Raw genomic sequence first — 17,838 nt, forward strand, 5'->3', positions numbered from 1 at the left:
GCCAAGAATTGCAGTTAACTGGCTCCAGTATATATAATTTGAACGAGTGTTGCTGATCCTCAAGAGTATTTTTTTCTTCATGGCCTTGTTTTGCAATTTAATTTGTTCTTAAAAAAATAGTTTAAAGACAGGAAACTTATTCTGAACTTCTTTTCATATTAGCTCCTTATTTCTGAGCAAACGTTGAAGAGATTGCTTCATTTGTTTTGCATTATTAAAAATATTAATAACTCGTGTTTATCAAGATATTATTAAGCTCTAGGGCAATTAAAGAAAATCATACCTACTGCAAAGCAATGTTGAAAGTGCTATGTTGGTGGTATAGGCATGGGAGGGGTGTGGTTGAAGATTAGATCCTTCAAATATCTAAGCTCTATTCATGTGTTGCTCACATTTAGTGGATTCATGGTTTCAAGCAGGACCAGATTGTACTTCTGGCCTCACCTCTGACCAGGCTGCAACAGCCACAGCCCCCAGGGTTCACAAGAAAGGAATAAAGACTCTTACAACGTGTTATGGAATTAAAATTAGGCCACAACTTTATTAAACTTCCAAATGTTGGAAGACCTTGACTTGGGCCTAAGGCCATAAACTGCCAAAGTTGTGACAAATTGCTATGGGGAAGACAAAACTTGCCAATGCAGGAAAATTTCTTCCCGGTCCTTCAATAGCAACCAGTCAAAGACCATAGCCGCACCCGCTAAACAGGAAGCAAAAGGGAGGATAGGGTGGGTGAATCTCCTGACCCAACTGCCTGGCTACTGTCGGCTCCACCCCCTATGTAAATAGGACTGGCCCTAACTCCCAGCAATGAAACTTGACTACAGAGGCTGGGCGTGAACCTCCAAATAATAACACTGAGAGGCAGGCCAGCCGCCTCGGTTTGCCATTAAGTTCCCTGGAAACTGTAGCACTGTGCACGATCCCGCAAAGGGCACCCACAATGTAAAGTGTGAGTGATCATTGCCACTGTGTTAGCTGTACCCTTTGATGACCACACCGAGCACAGTTGATTGCATGGTTGTAGCCTGTAGGCTACATTTGATGTGGGACATCTGAACACACAGTACCTCAACCCTGTCGCTTGTCTTCTAAGTAGAAGGCCATTTTCACAATGTGTGCAAATTTAATATAATGGCAAGATAAAAGCCAATCTTGAAAGACGCGTGGGCAGTTTCATTACTGGAGTAATGAACTGGAATTCAGTTTGTCACCTATGTTGTTTTCACAGAATCGGATGGAATCCATGCTTCCTTAGAATAATTACCAGAGTCCCTCCCCCCCCTTTTTTTGTTTTTGGTTCCTGCTTGCAGTTTTTTGCTTGTGGGACACTACATAGGAAATTAATTTTGTTTAGCCCTATTAAATTAATATTGCTCAGTCCTAAAAATTTATTGGATGAATTGTTATGCATCCCTATGCAAATGTTTATTTGTAGGCTATTTTATTAAAAAAGATAATGAAAAGGTCTATCGAAGCTATACAAAAGGCTTTGTTCCAAATGTCAGGCATATGAAAGAAGCATTACAAAGGTGCAGTTCTCCCTTGACAGAACTCATTTAATTTGAATTCCTGATATAAATCAGCTGTTCTTAATTTGGAATATGAATTCTCTGACCAGTGTTCTGTTTGACTTTTTAAAGTGCTTTGCAGCCCTTTATCTACCACATCTCAAGACAATGATGGATCTACTGCTTTGCAGAAATGGTTTCAAAATTATCTAATTTCATAATTTAATTGATTTTGTATTCCACTTGCTGAAAGCAAGTAGGTGTTCATACGCCGACTGCGTTATCACTTAGCTAAATTTAGGTGCAGGTGAACCACAATAGAAAGTTAAATAGGAATACTATTTATTTATGCAGACTGCTGAGGAAGAATATGTATCCCTTAACCCATTTTGAACTCTTTTCAAATGGAATCCCCTGAAAAGTATTATTACATTTTCCTTTGAAACTCATTCCTGCACTCTGCAAGCATAAATTGAAATATCCTAAACTTTAACAAAAGGAAAGAAAAACGTGGTTGGAGAGGGCCAACATTTATGATGGTTAATCTGGATGAATTAATTTATATTTGAAATTTGCACTTACATTGAATGAACTGACCAGACACCTATGAATACTGTGCTTTTCTTGGGGGAGGTGAACACAAAAATCACATGGGTGTCATGTGAGCTGTCTGTGAATGATTCTGTGAACTGACCCACACAATTATAATTGCTTGCTTAACTTATAGGTTCAGTTACCAAAGGGTGGGGTTTTTCCTAGCTAAAAGGTGCCAATGGCACCTAGAGTATGAGAAGGATCCTGTTTTCTTTTCTTTTGCATTATGGGCGATAAGTTTAATGCATGTGGAGTGTAAGTGTTGCTTTGCATGCATATTTTGTTTGCCAGGGCTGTTGAATGATCAGTTGGCAGACTTATTTTAGTAGCTTTATTGCATCCGGAATTAGGCATTGAGGAAGACAGCTGCATATTCCAGAATTTTCTTCACCTCTTTGTAAAACAAGTTAGTTATTAATGTACTAGAAGCCAACGGATGACTTAGTTATGGTTCTCTAAGCTTCAATTCAGTTCAGCATCCCAGACAAAATGGAATGTTCTAATTCAGGTGCTGAAGCATATTTAAAATGTCAGGGAGGCCTAGGCTGCTAATATATTAGAAGCCACTCTTTAGAAATAAATCAAAATGTAGCTCCAATTGTCCACCATTTCTGACCTGATAAACTCCCAGTTCAGAGATGTGAATTAATGCTTGCATGTGAGATCAAAATTTCTTGCTTTAGGGCCACCTGTATGGGGCATGATATCCAAGTACATCTGACAGTTGCACTTAAGATGTTATTCCCCCATCCTGCATACTACTTTGAAATGAATGTGAGCATTTTTAAATAAGTAATTGTCTTCCCCCTTATTTCCCAATGTATTTATTTAAAAACTGCATGAAAAAGCACAGTCACAAGGGGCGTATTTCACATGTGACATGTGGTGTCCGTATTTCATACTACATTTTCACAATGAGTACAATAAAATATTATGAAGTAGCATGAAGATACAGGTGGGAGAGACCTGAGAGTTTATTATTTTTATTATAATTTATTAATCACCTGCTACACAATCGTCTTAAGATGGTAAAAAAAAGCAAGAAACCACTACAAACAGTTACTACTTTACTTTAATTGAAGTCTAGCTCTTAATTTCTGGCTTATGCAATTATATGCAGGTCTAGGTTCATTTAAATGGTTTTGTTAAACCAGGTGAATACCTGGATTGCTTAAGGCTGACATTTCCTAAGGTACTTCAGATTTCTGGGGTTCAGCTATTAAAAACAAACAAACACACATTTGGCTTTGAATATAGCTAGCCCTTGGGATAAGCCATGTCTGTGAGATGAATTTTGGAGTACGAATAATGATTTTACTCCAATATTATACTTTTAGCCTAGACCAATTCATTCACAATACAGCCCTCTTTTGGTTTACGGTAAATTTTTATTAATCACTACCTCTTTAACTAAAAAAACCAGCAACTCCAAATCACTTCAAAAGCAACATGCATTCTCTGTCTGACAAGAATGAAGTGGATCTCTTTTCAATCTGACTAAGAAATAGCATGCTGGTATCTTTCTTCCCCCTCTTGCTTATATATTATCTAAGACGGCAGAATCATTTCAAACACATTAGCAGACCCCCTCTGTGGTCTCCGTGGTGTATTTCTAAAGGTGGAGGTGTCTTTGTCCTGTTGAACGCTTTCAGCCTTTCATTATTTTTACTTAAAAAAATAAATTAGCATGCAGTTTTAGACTACAGGGCAAATTCCCTGCTGGTTTCATATATTTGTAGTCTGTTTACATTCCCTTTTTCCTTTTCAAGACCTTCTGTAAATTTTCCTCTTGTCCCTTTTGGACCAGGAACAGCTGCTCCCCTCTATGACTGGTTTGACATAAGGTATATAACTTGTAACTGTGATTTTGACGGCAGCAGTACTATTTACCATCAAAAGGATTATTTAGCCATAATTGCTTAATGAAGATCAGTACTAACATACTATTCTCATTGGGACAATAAGCTGACAAAATATTAATCGCGTGTCGAGGTCCCCCAAGCCACCCCTAAATAATTCACAATTCATACATAATTTTTGTTTAAGGTTTTTGGCATAATTTTGGCCACAACCTTATTAAAATACATAAATGTGAGTGGTTGCTTAGGTTGGTTATGACTATCTGTCCCCACGCCCAGGGACAGAACTGACTTCCGGATTCTAGCGAAAGCCAGTAAGGGAAAACAATATTGGGGAGAGCATGGAGCCGGGCACCAGACCCTCATCCGCCCCCGCATGCTCCCGGGGGCTTGCGCGGCCCCAAGCCCCATTCAGGGTACGGATGAAAGAATGGCAAGCCCCTGGATTCCTATAACGGAATTCCCTTTCCGCAGCAGCATTGGAGGGACAGGCACTTACCCCTCCACCAACCAATTTTTTAACCAATGTCTAACCGCAACCTTACAAGTTGTGACGATTTGCTATGCAGTAGGCAAAACCCAAATGGCACCAGCCAATCAGCCAAATGGACAAAATTCCTACCAGGCCCCTGCCCCAAAAGCAGACGACCCCATGACAGGCATAGCAAGGTCAACGCAATAGCCCTAGATTAGGGAGGGTGGGCGGGTGATCTGATGCACGCAGCAAAAGAGCCCAGTCAGTGCAGTGTGGCTTGATTTTATAACCTTTGGTCCATCCCCCTAAATGGCAACACCAAAATTTGCCCAGTAACCCAACCGCCCAATCACTGCGGATGGTCATCCATACTAACCTGCCCAGCAACAGAGGGGTGGCCTGTTCAGACCCCACCGCAACACGTGCTCTCTATGAAGGAGAACACGCTTTGTAGGATTGTGACTTTAGACACATGAGCTCATGAGTGTTGATGAGACCTCCCCTCTTTTTTTTCTTTTTTTTCTTTTAAAGAAGCCCCATTCTGTGCCCTATAAGCGCAGGACGCCTTTGCCTGATGGCACTATGGCCCATAGACTTCAGCAAAATACTGGAGCTCGGAGCCATTTTGCTTTGACAGCTTCCTGCCTGCCCACCCTCAAGTTAGAGCCTTCACTGAGCAATTTTGAGGTTGCTGGTTGACAGGGATAGAAATGATTTTCCTTTTTCTTTTAATCTGATTGGCAGTGGTTTGGAGTTTTTCGCCTTTCCTTTCGTGAAATTATGACCTTCCTTTGTTAGGTGGAAGGACTTTGCTTTGTATGGTGGCAGAAATTGCATTGGGCAGGATCAACATAGTATAGGGAGGCCCCCATAAGGGGCCCGAGGGGAGGATTGACCACGGCAAACCCAAACGTGTGTTCGGTATCTGCCTGGTTGGAATCTGCACCCTGGTTCCCCAGTGAGACCTGGCTTGCACCACAGCAAGGTTCAACACTGGCCGACTCCCATGGTATAAGTTTGGACTGATCCAAACCCAGCTGATCCATTTCATCAACATGCGGTTTGTGGAATGGTGAACTGATTCTGGGACCCAATAGCATTCCCACCCTTGCCCTGCCAGCTGCTGTCAGAATTGGCCTGATTTTATCTCCTCATCGTTGTACAGTCTGGTTATTTTGCTGCTTTTATGGGTCACATAATGTGCAACCAGGGAACTGCTGTCATTCGTAGTCTTTTTGAGGTTTTATTCAGTAGGTCATACACTAATGCTTAATGTAAAAAACTTGAAACAAAGTAATGAAGCAATAACTTTATAACCACATATATGTTGTTCCTTTGTTCCTTTTCTGTGGTTCTTTAGAAAGATATCTTGCCCCACTGGATTCAGTGATGGGGAAATTAACTATGCCATCTCCAAGATGACATAATTAGTGAGCCTGATCTTGAGGCCTCTTGTGGGAACAGAGGATCAATGGATCCAGTTTTTACATGTCCCCCTCTGTCCTACCTGTGCCCTGCCCCGGAATGCCCTGTTTTGAGACCTGTAACCAGTGCATGGAGGTTATTAATATTGCACATATGAAAGCAAATTGGATGAATGAAAACAAGACTCTTCTTTGAAATAAAAAAAATTATCCAGTCCAAAAATAGGGTACCAAAGCTTTACTAAAGAACTTTACTCCAAAGCAACTTGAAACAAAGTTACATTCAGATGGATTTTATGGTGATCCCAGGATAGGCAAAATATATTAGATTATGAAATATCTTCCACCCAGAGCTAACAATCAAAGCTCTGCCTCTTTTCCAAACAGACTCCATTTACCCTGAGGCTGTTTTCCCTGGAGAAGAGAAATTAGCACTTCTGTTCTCTGTAATGGCTTCAGAACAAAAACTCACCTCACCAAATATGGAGACCTACTGATTAGCATATGCATAGACTTGCAGTTGCATCCTTTTCATGTGATTTAAACACCCTTGTGACTTGGTCGCAAAGATACAGTTCTGCTTAACTGTTAACCCTTAGGTTCTCTTCTCAGCTCTACTTTAAGCTTCAATGGAAATTTCCATTCCATGCTTCACAATATATATACACACACATTACAGAGTTATTTTCCATTTCAATGTACATTTAACAATTATAATTAACACAATGGAGCTTTCCAAAGGCAAACTAGGAGCTATTAGGAATAGGGATGGGGGGGGGGGAGATTCAATTGAAGGTGAAGTTGCCTCATTCCCCCTTTTTGAAACAATGCAAGAATGAAATGCAGCTTCCCAGCCAAGTAATGTTACCAAAAATTCATATATCAGGGTAGTGCCAGGCACTTTCATTCCATCCTAAACCCTTATACAGTAGCCATTGAAAATCAGTGGGGCTATTTATTTATTTATTTATTTATTTATTGTATTTCTGTTCTTCCATTCTCCCAAGCTGGGATTCAAGGTGGCTTACAGCATTTTAAATACATCACTTTAAGAGTCAAAGAAAGAAAAATGAACTCATTAAAAATGGTAAAGTGCAATAAACCACATTTAGAGCCAACTTTAAAATGCCAGTTGCCCTGATAGCAGCCCTGTGGTCAACATTGTCTGCAGCTAGTTTCCATATTTTATTTAGTTAAGGCTAACTTAAATTCATTTCAGTGGGACATATGGATGCCTTAGTTTGGATTAAGCCTGTTGGGTTTTAGTTTATTTAGTCAGTGCTGATTTACTGATATAAAATGAACACATATACAGTTACTGCTATAAAACTGGAGTATATTCGCTGCTTACAGTCACTTTACTCACATTATCTCATATATATATGGCCCTGTAAAACTGGGTAATCTGCCCCCAAGTTAAGGCAGTCTTATAGAAAATAATATAATTCTTCAAAGATAAAGGTTTCCTAAGTTATGATCCTCTAAACGCTTTCTGTAAAATTATAGCAAAATAGTGTTCTGGCAACATCTTTTTGAACCAACTGTAGATCTTGCCCATGTTTCTGATATGTAGCAGTCTGATGGCATACATAACTATTTATTTTTATTTTTATTTTTATTAGTACCGGTATATGTACCAGGAAGTTCACCACATAAGAATAAAGCTGTACAACTAAACCCCAAAGCAGTAAATAATGATGTCACTGTGGTTTTAAGTCTGCATGGATAGTGAGAAGTGCTGGTAATTTATTTGAAGTTCACTTATTTTGTTACATTGCGGTATCTTATTTACAGTTACTTGGCACAGTGTTTATAATAAAATAATTGACCTAGCCATAAATAATCCTAATTTTCCAGGTGTTATAAAACCAGTGGAGATAAGCAGGCAATTGCCATTATTGTATTGTTATTGTTTGTAGTTATTGTTACTTTCTCTCTCCCTGTAATTACTTCAGTGTCCTCCCTCCCTCCCCATCCCTTGTTTTAGCAAAGTGAGAGCAATTGATTGGGGAGGCAGTATGGTTGCAAAAGTTAAAACTCTGCATTACTTTGGTGAAAACACAATCTTAAGCCCACAGTCCCAGCACCGAGAAATATAAATTTAAGGGCTTGGTTCTGAGATAGTGAAATATAAAACAGAAAATATAATAACTGCACTGAAGGGACTGGTATGTATGTAATCTATCTTTCTTTAATACAAAAAAAAAGATGGCTCTGTCCGTGATGCTCTAAAATAAAAATACATCTAGCTTTTTACCTTTTTTGTCAAAACAAATATGAAAACTTATTTTAAGCACCCTTTCATAGGTTGTACAATCAGATGCTGCAAGTGAGGAAATCATTTTGGAAGTATAACAATGTTGGCAAGTAAGGTTGGCTGGCTGGCTCAAATCATCTGGTACCCTAAGCACATTCCATGGAAGCAATATAAGTGGGTTTACGCTGCTAATACACAGACCATTATCTCAAGTTTGCTTTTAAGATTTCTCCTGGGATGTTTAAGTCAGTTCGCTCTTGTTTGCCATTAGGCACTTCCTTGGGAGCTTAGCAGAGGCAAGTCACTTTCACCTTTTGTTTGCAATTAGATCTAGTCCAGCATGCTCTGGGGATGCAAAGGGTCAGTTGCATGAGTCTACATTGGTTTTACCTTTGTGTGCAGAATTCCCCGAAGGCTTCTATGGGTAAATGTGAACGCAGCCCTAAACTTTACAGTACAATGAGAAATGACAAGACAACCAACGATAACTGGAAAAAAATAATGCATCTCGATAGAATGATTAAATCAATCTTTGTCTAAAGGCTATGAAATTCTGAAAAACCAAGTCATTGAAACATACAACAAGTACATAATGGTTGAAGACAACATTGTATAAGTGACTGGTCCTGTAGGGAGCAGATGAGGAAGGGCAAAAGTCTCATTGCATGAGCTGGCAAAAAGGCACAAATAGCTACCACCCTCTTGTCCTAAATCTTAGATAAAAGCGTAAAGAAGCAGCATATTTCCTAGTTATTAGCAGCGGGACCTTGTTTTTTGGAAAATAACCATAATTTTTTTAAAAAAAATTCTTTTGAATGCTAACTGATGTCCCTTTTTTAATGTGTCTGTTTTGTTTAGCTGAATGTGGAGCAAGTGTGTCTGGAAATGAAGGAACACTGCTGTCCCCAAATTTTCCATCTAACTATGACAACAACCATGAATGCATTTATAAAATTGAAACTGAACCTGGGAAAGGGATCCACTTGAGAGCCAGAACCTTTCAGCTGCATGAAGGCGACACTGTTAAGGTATATATAAATGTGCACAGAAAAGAACAGAAAAACACTCAGTCCTGTTTGGGTGCATTAATTATTTGATCTGTAACATTTGAGAAGTAGTTTAAGTGTATGTGAGAGAGAGTTGCATGGATGGCTATAGACAGACAGACAGACAGACAGAGATAATCCTTTTCCATGCATGTCAGGACTTAAGTTCACAGCCAGTCTTGGTGCTAGTTGGACATTCAGTCAAAGGAATAGGAAGGCTGTGGCTGCTGTGACTTTGCCTTACCCACCATCATTTCTTAAGCAACTTGGTCTTACAGTGATAAGTAATCTTAACTGGTGTGCAAGTGAGCAGCTACCTCCATAGACGCTTGATATTTGCCTTGCTGTGCTTGAGAAACACAGGCTTCCTGCTCTTCTCCAAGGCTCCAGTGGTCAGTTTGTTTGGGTATCATGAATTCGAGGCCTAGAGTAATGGCAGGGTAGCCAGTTGCTAAACTGCATTCCAGTTAATACGACCTTCTTCACATATGGGGGGAATATGCCCAAAGGCTTTAAGTGCAGTTAACTAAAAATGAGCAGAAGTGTCAACCTGTACAGATATGAATATCATAGTGGACATAATTGAAAATGTGACAAAAAAATGAAATTAATGCATTTGTTTTATGAGGATTACAGGGAAGCTTCTTAATTTTAGGATACTATATAGGCATATTATACAGTGGTGCCCCGCAAGACGAATGCCTCGCAAGACGAAAAACTCGCTAGACAAAAGAGTTTTCCGTTTTTGAGGTGCTTCACAAGACGAATTTCCCTATGGGCTTGCTTCGCAAGACGAAAACATCTTGCGAGTTATTGCGAGTTCCCCCCCCTTTCCCCCCCTTTTTCTAAGCTGCTAATAGCGCTAAGCCGCTAAGCCGCTAATGGCCGTGCTTCGCAAGACGAAAATACCGCTAGACGAAGAGACTCGCGGAACGAATTATTTTCGTCTTCCGAGGCACCACTGTATATCCTACTGCTTCTAGGATAGGGTTGCCATATTCTGAAGGGCACAAACCCGGACCCCCCCCCCCGTCAGGACACCCACCACACCACCCTGCATCCCTGTCGCTCGCCCCCTCCCTGCCACGAACCCCTTCCTCACCTGCCTGCTCCCCCCTCCTTCCCCCCCTCTTACCTTTCACAAGGAGGCTCCTGCTTGCTGGTGCCGGGGGTGACTCCGGGCCGCTGAGCAGGCTCCGCCTCTCCCTTTCAGACCTTCAGCCTCCAATAATAATAATAATAATAATAATAATTTATTTATATCCCACCCTCCCCATCCGAAGCCGGGCTCAGAGCGGCTAACAACAGTAAAATAATACAGCATTCTAAAATCAATTCATTATAAAATCAGTTCAAATCAAATTGATGTCAACCATTGGGCTAGAGTTCTGTGAAGAATTACCAAAGGAGGGGGTCAGGCTGTGCCTTGGCCAAAGACCTGATGGAACAGCTCTGTCTTGCAGGCCCTGCGGAAAGATGGCCTCCAAGTGGCCTCTGGCAAGGTCGTATCCAAGATCAGGCCAGGGCAGGTAGGCTTGTCATCCCCTGCAACCGCTACTCAAGCCGCGTTGAAGGAGAAGGCGCAAGTAGGACCACAGAGGCTGTGGAGCCGCCGATGCAGCGGTGGCCACTCAGGTCCCCTCTGATGCAGCTTGAGCAGCCATTGGGAGCCAGTGCCACTGCTGCTGGGGAAGGCCCAGGCAGGACCAGAGAAGCAGTGGAGCGATGAGCCTCCCTGCCCGGGGAAGCCACTTGGAGGCAGAAGGCCTGTAAGGGAGAGGCAGCTCTGGCACTGGCAAGTGGGAGCCTCACACAAACAGGGTCCTGACAAATAGCACAGCCAGGAGTGGGCACTGGAAAGGGGTGATGACAGTGGTGGCGCTCCAGACCCTGCTGCGGCACTTCTGCTTCCAGTGCACAGCTGCGGCGCGTCAAGGTGGCATACAGTGGAGGACTCTGAAGAGTGCCTGCCTCTCCCCAGCTTTGGCAGCATGTTTGTGCCCCTAAAAATCAATCAATAATAAATGCCCCCCAACCCTAAACATTCATGTAAAAATAAAAAATCCACCTGGATGTGCATGCTTCCCCCGCAAACCAGGCCATGTCTGGGAAAACCTGGACGTATGGCAACCCTATAGGATATGATGTATGTTTTTAAAAAATATGTTGAAGAGTATTCTGAAAAAGTGTGTATCACAGTTCGTGTTTTTATCAGGGAAGATTGTGTTAAGAGATGATGTGGTCAAGATCCAGAAGTACATGGGGATGAAATATTGGGTGCTGTTTCTTTAATCTAGCTGAACAGGTTAGAATTAAAAAAAAGAAGAAGGAAAAGCCGGAAGTTAAATCTGGACAAATTCAGATCTGGAGTAGCTGAACTTCAGGTCAAGCTACAAAGGCAAAATTACTTTTGTAACTTTAGGTAGGTTGAGTCTTCATAAGTCAAGGAAAGTTTCTGACTGGGCCTTCACAATAAACTATGCTAGACCGGCTGGTGGCGTTTGCTTTCAAAACAAAGGAAACAAAAGGAAAAAGATAAAAGAAAATCAAGGTTATACAGACTTCGGTGTGCTTCTAAACATAAGAGGAAGGTCAGTGCTATTTCTCTAGGAGAAGAGGTGTTGGAACTCAACCTTATTCTCTTATAATAGCAATGGTGCCCACCTGAGATGAGTGAGTTCCAGCTGGGGGGGGGGGGGAGCCCTGAGAAGGTTACAATGGATGTAAATTAAGATTTACCCATGCATCCTCTACATTAAAATAATTGGGTCTGTGGAGGAAGGAAACAAATAACCTATTAGGTCCCTATTACTTCCCAATGTGAATTTCGCCCTGCTCCCATGTAGGTTTAACACACAAGCGGCAGCCCCAAATAAAGCTATGGTTTTCATTAAAGCCCCAAAGCTAAAAAGAGGCCTGTGCCCTATGCAGAACTTTGCGTTATCTGTGGTGAAACAACAATATCCCTAATGCTTGAGGTTTCTCTATTTCAGTGATGGCCAAACTTGGCCCTCCAGCTGTTTTGGGACTACAACTCCCATCATCCCTAGCTAACAGGACCAGTGGTCAGGGATGATGGGAATTGTAGTCCCCAAACAGCTGGAGGTCCACTTTGGCCATCATTGCTCTATTGCATAATACCATTAACATTCCTATGTGTTTAGACCAAGTAGTTCTATGGGCTGCAGTCAGGCCCAGTGCAGCCCTTTATGGCGTTGCCATTGAATTTAGAATTTGACAGTTTAAAGCATGAAAGGACAGGTGTTTTATCTTTCAGAAACTAAGAGCCTTGCTTTCTGACCTTCACTGGTTCGTGCAGAATGCTGGGGCTTTTGAGAAATGGAAAATTTGGGGTGGTTATGTTGGAAATGTTTCATTATTGAAACATCCAGGTCAGTGTGAACTTGGTGCTTTTATTCAGGTTCTCGTTTGTTCCAAGAACCTTTTATTATTCTTACTATTTTTAAAAAAAACATATTTCCTGTGTGGTTTGAGCCATTCTAAAAGCATGTCAAAAATCAACAGTATTAAAAGTGAATTTGAGTTTCCCGTGCAATATTGTGAACTGAAGATAAACCCGTGCATCCTTTGTTTGAAAACAGGAGCTCACCTCCCTCTGAAGTGGTATCAAATGTTATATTTCTTTTTTATTAAAAACGATTTGAAGACGAAAATCACCTCAGGCCCAGAATCTGAAATAAAAGGTGACAGACTAGCTTCACTTCTTCAATCCTGCTTTTTAATACATTTAGTCAGGAGGGAACAGAGGGGTAGAGGTTACTTTTGCCCCCTCATCGGTGTTTTCAAAAGACGCACTTTGAGTAAAATGCCACAAACCTTTTCAGCCTTTATTAAGTGGATTATAGAGGGGGAAGGAGACACGAGGTGACAAAATGCTAAGGGATTGAGCCGTGAATAAATATTAATTTTATTCAATGTGAGCTTCACAAACCTTTAAAAAAATGACTGACAGACTAGTAGTATATTACTGTGTGCGGCTTTTTTCCCTCTTCATATGAGCTGCATAGCCAAGATATTACAGGCAGAAGAAAGCTGTGTTATTTCCTATCTTCTTATTGGAAGTTTGGGTGGTTTAATTGCATAATAATTAATGGCATAATAATTGCAAACAGAAAAAGAAAAAAAAGAATGCAACTTCTGCTAGGTGGAGTTCTGAAATAGTTTGAAACAAATAAATATATAACTGTATTGAGCTTAATTGGTTTTATTTTTAACAGGTATATGATGGAAAAGACAGCTCATCGCGTCTGTTGGGGTCCTTTACAAAAAACGAATTGATAGGGCTCATTCTCAATAGCACATCTAACCACTTATGGATAGAGTTTAATTCTAACGGATCAGATACAGATCAAGGATTTCAGCTCACATATACAAGTAAGTAGCATTCATGGAAACGGGGTTTTTGTAGGGTGGGAGGGTGTAAGCATTTTACTTAGCTAACATGATGTAACACAAAGTCCTAAGGATTACTTCTTACTACCTACTGTGGTTGTGAGATTGGATTTTAATTCCTTTCTCTGTTGGAAAGGAGAGAATTTTAGACATACTGCTTAAATGCAGTATTTTCAACTTCAGCATATTATTTTGTGAACACAGCAGTAGGCGTAAATAAAAAAAGACTGGGATAAATAATGGACCTGGGTTGAGTGTATCAGTGGCTTCTTATGGCTTGCACATTCCCAGTTGGATGTTCAGGTGATGATAGTTCCACCATTCAGGCGTTTGTGGAGCTTGTGGCTCTCGTATGTTACTAATCTGAGCACTAATATGCAGGAAACTATAGACAGATCAAGATTCAAAGAAGCAACCTTTTACTCTATCTAGAGAAGGAAAGTTATGACGATAAAATTAACCTGAAAAGCCAAAGTTGCCTTTATTGGTGAGGTTTTTTGTTTGTTAAAGACACCCTTCCAGATCTGAATTTCATTTTTAGCCTGATCTTCCCCCAAACAGCTTGCTTAAAACACAAGTTCAAAAACACTGAAATGCAATCAGACATTTTTTCATCACATTTACAATTGAGATCACCTTTCATACTTCGTTTTGCTTCCTGATAGCTTTCCAAGCGGGCAACAAAATCCAGCTTACTAACTAGTATAGGAATAGCTGGAATATCCTGGAGTATACTTTATGCCTCTATGAGAGGAGAGAGGTGTAACTGCTCCATTTTCAAACAGTTCTGATAATTATGTTGTCTTAGACTGGGTGTGTACTGAAGTTGAACTGTCCGGGTGGTTTTGGAAGTAGAGTTGTACCTCGGCTCTCAAATGCCTTGGGAGTCGAACTTTCCAGCTCCCGAACAATCAAAAACTGGAAGAGAGTGTTCCGGTTTTTGAATGTTTTTTCAGATGCCGAACATCCGACAGGGCTTCCACAGCTTCTGATTGGCTGCAGGAGCTTCTTGCAGCCAATTGGAAGCAGTGCTTTGGACGCTGAACATTTCAGAAGTCGAATGGACTTCTGGAACAGATTCTGTTCGACTTCCAAGGTACACACACACACACACACACACACACACACACACATATATTCTTGGAAATTTTTTTATTAAAGCTTTATTTATGTATCCCCTTGTAGCTGAAGCTCTCAAGGCAACTTACACAGTAATTAAATAAATACTGAAAACATACACAAAGAATGAAAAAAGAATCACACAAAACATCCTTCCAAGTATACTTTTCCCACCTCAAAATTATCACAAGTTATCACATAAAACATTAAACCATTTAATGAGGAAGAAAATACATTGCTTCCCCCCCTTTTTTTAAAAATAATTTTTTATTAATTTTCCAATTTTTAACACTAAACAACAACAACACACAAACATCAACAAATACGAACACACACAAAAAATATCATTTCTTAACCTCATTTTCATACGCCTCGTTTCTCGGACTTCCCCATACCTCACCCTTTTTGCATCCTTATTTTACAGTTTTTCAACAACCCTTTTTGCCAATTAAATTTAAACTCATTGTCATTCTCAATTTCACCTTAAATCATCAAACAGTTTTAGCTGCAATTCTGCATCTTCCTTCCCCTTGACATTTTATCACTCCTCTATTTTACAACAGTTCTTAAGATATAGTTTAAACTTTTTCCAATCTTCCTCCACTGTCTCTTTCTCTTGGTCGCGGATTCTGCCGGTCATTTCTGCCAGTCCCATAAAGTCAATCACTTTCGTCTGCCATTCTTCCAGTGTGGGTAATTCTTGTGTCTTCCAATACTTTGCTAGAAGAATCCTTGCTGCTGTAGTGGCGTACATAAAGAAAATCTTATCCCTCTTTGAAACCAATTGGCCAACCATGCCCAGGAGAAATGCCTCCTGTTTCTTTTGAAAAGTACATTTAAGTACCTTCTTAATTTCATTATAAATCATTTCCCAGAAGGCCTTAATCCTTGGGCAGGTCCACCAAAGGTGAAAGAAGGTACCTTCGGCTTCATTACATTTCCAACATTTATTATTGGGCAAATGGTAAATCTTCGCGAGCTTGACTGGGGTCATGTACCACCTGTAAATCATTTTCATAATATTTTCTTTTAAGGCATTACATGCCGGCTTCCCCCCTTTTGTTAACCACCATTGTATCTTTGGCTGAAGGGCAGTAGGATATTTAATAAAGAATACAGTAATAGTAAATAATTGTGTGCATAAAAAAGGATTAGCCTTTTATGGTATCTTATGTTCTGTCTACAAAATGTAAGAGTCATATAAAATGGAAGAACTCCCAAAAGAAAACACCAACCATGTCATCAACTGGGGGGGGGGAAACCGAACTGAAATCAACATAATTCAAGGCATTTCATGAAAGTATGAACATTTCTGTCATGAATTTATAGTTGCATAAGAGGTGCTTCAGTTTCCACACTCTTAGAATCCCTGTGAATTGGTATTGTGTTTTTGTGTTTGTGTGTTTTTTTTAAAAAATACTATACAAAATCATAATTCATATTTAGTTCTTTTATTGTTTCACTTTCTTTCTTATTTTCAAGAGACAAAAAGCTTCAGTGTGCGAGCCAGAAAGGGGAAGCATGGATTGGTAAAGAGAAAGTTTTTGGGCCATTATTTCTTTGGATCAAAACAAGTAAAAGCCTATGTTGCTTCTGCAATTGCATTTCTAAAACAAAACCCTAGATGTTTTCGCCCAATTAAAACTTGCCTTGCCGTGACACCTGTAGTTACTGTGGAGAGAATATGATATAGCCTCAGGCATCCCCACAGTTGGGCTTGGCTTTAAAGTTCTCAAACCAGCAGGAAGATTTTGTCATTGCCGTGTAAGGTGCTAATATTCTCTGCTGCCTGGCTGGTTACCCCTTAACCTTAAAAATGACATTCAGAACAAAATGAGAATGGGCTGATATGCCAGGTGGCAGGCATGAAGACAAAGAGGCACCAAGTATGTGAGAAGAGAATAAAATCAAAATAATAGAACATATAAATTCAAAATAATAGAACATATAAATTCCACAGCTGGCACAATATGTGCACGCGTGCAGTGCAGAACCTGAAAATAAATCCACTGTAAGCTGTGATTTATGTTTACCATTGTTGCATGTTGACAAGAGAGCTGAACTAGATCTCCGTGCTTTCACATCTTTTTTTTTCCCCCTTCAGAGGACCATCCTGAACAGTTTGCTTTTTTCCAGTGTCTTCTGACCTGGAACATAACCCTCTATTCTTTGTCCTAATCTTTCACCTCTGCAGAAGACATGCACTGCACAAATACCAAAAATAAAAATAAATATGAATAGAGATTCCATTTTTCATGGAAGTGTAAAACTCTCATTCCAAGTTGTGTCTGAAAACAACCCATCTCCTTTAATTATTTGATATAATGGTGGTTGGTGTACATGAATTCTCCTATCCAGTGAAAATAGCCAGAGGCACAGAGATCCATTTATTAAATACAAACACAGTTGTGGTTTTCATGGAAGAAATGGCCTGTCTGCACATGCAGTAGTTATGTTCAAAACATGGGTGCTCTTGCAACATATAATTTTGTTGTAAGCCACCATAAGGAAACATTGTATTTTCATCAGTGGCTAATAAATTTACAAAGACAACCAAACAATCAAATAAATAACAGTAGGTGCCATAAATCATGCCTGGGTCCTTAGGAAGCAGCCAGATGTTTGCCTTAAGGATATTGATAGAAGATCAGGACTGCAAAAAAGAGTCCTTTATGTTATTTTAAAAACTGCTTTTTTTGGGGGGGGGGGACAAAAAACAAAGACCCCTTAAATATACTCCCCACAGTGTCATAAATTTCTTTACTACTTTCCTTGTTAAGAAATACTGCCATTGGGTTCAGTACATTTGAGACCTTGTATTTGGGCATGTTAATCCTGATGCTAAACTTTTGGACTCAGATCAGAGGCACTGGAACTTCAATGAGCATATCTCTACAAATGCCATCAGAAGCATTTATATCATCATATCCTTAAGATACAATTTCAACATGAATGTAAAACAACACCCACTTCACTAAACCCTTTGATTACCTCCATTTCTTTTCTGGACTTCAAAAGTATAATTATATCAGAAATTACATGGCAAGAAGGTTTACACAGAACAAAAATGTACCACTAATTTGCATCAACAGAGCTTTTTCAATCGATTTAGAGTAATGGGAGAAAGGGGAAAGTTTGTG

General features: G+C 40.0%; 1 protein-coding gene across 4 annotated transcripts in view; it reads left to right on the top strand.

Moving 5' to 3' along the window:
• CSMD1 (CUB and Sushi multiple domains 1) overlaps positions 1 to 17,838 on the top strand; it is a 956,661-nt gene that overhangs the window by 759,808 nt on the left and 179,015 nt on the right. For all 4 annotated transcript variants that reach the window (XM_081856635.1, XM_081856636.1, XM_081856637.1 and 1 more), the window contains 2 exons: positions 8,979 to 9,148; positions 13,405 to 13,561. In XM_081856635.1, the coding sequence (XP_081712761.1) occupies positions 8,979 to 9,148; positions 13,405 to 13,561 (327 nt within the window). The remainder of the gene's footprint in view (positions 1 to 8,978; positions 9,149 to 13,404; positions 13,562 to 17,838) is intronic.

Source organism: Podarcis erhardii (genome assembly GCF_964252035.2).
Source record: "Podarcis erhardii genome assembly, chromosome: 3".
In the NCBI taxonomy this organism is placed as follows: Eukaryota; Metazoa; Chordata; class Lepidosauria; order Squamata; family Lacertidae; genus Podarcis; species Podarcis erhardii.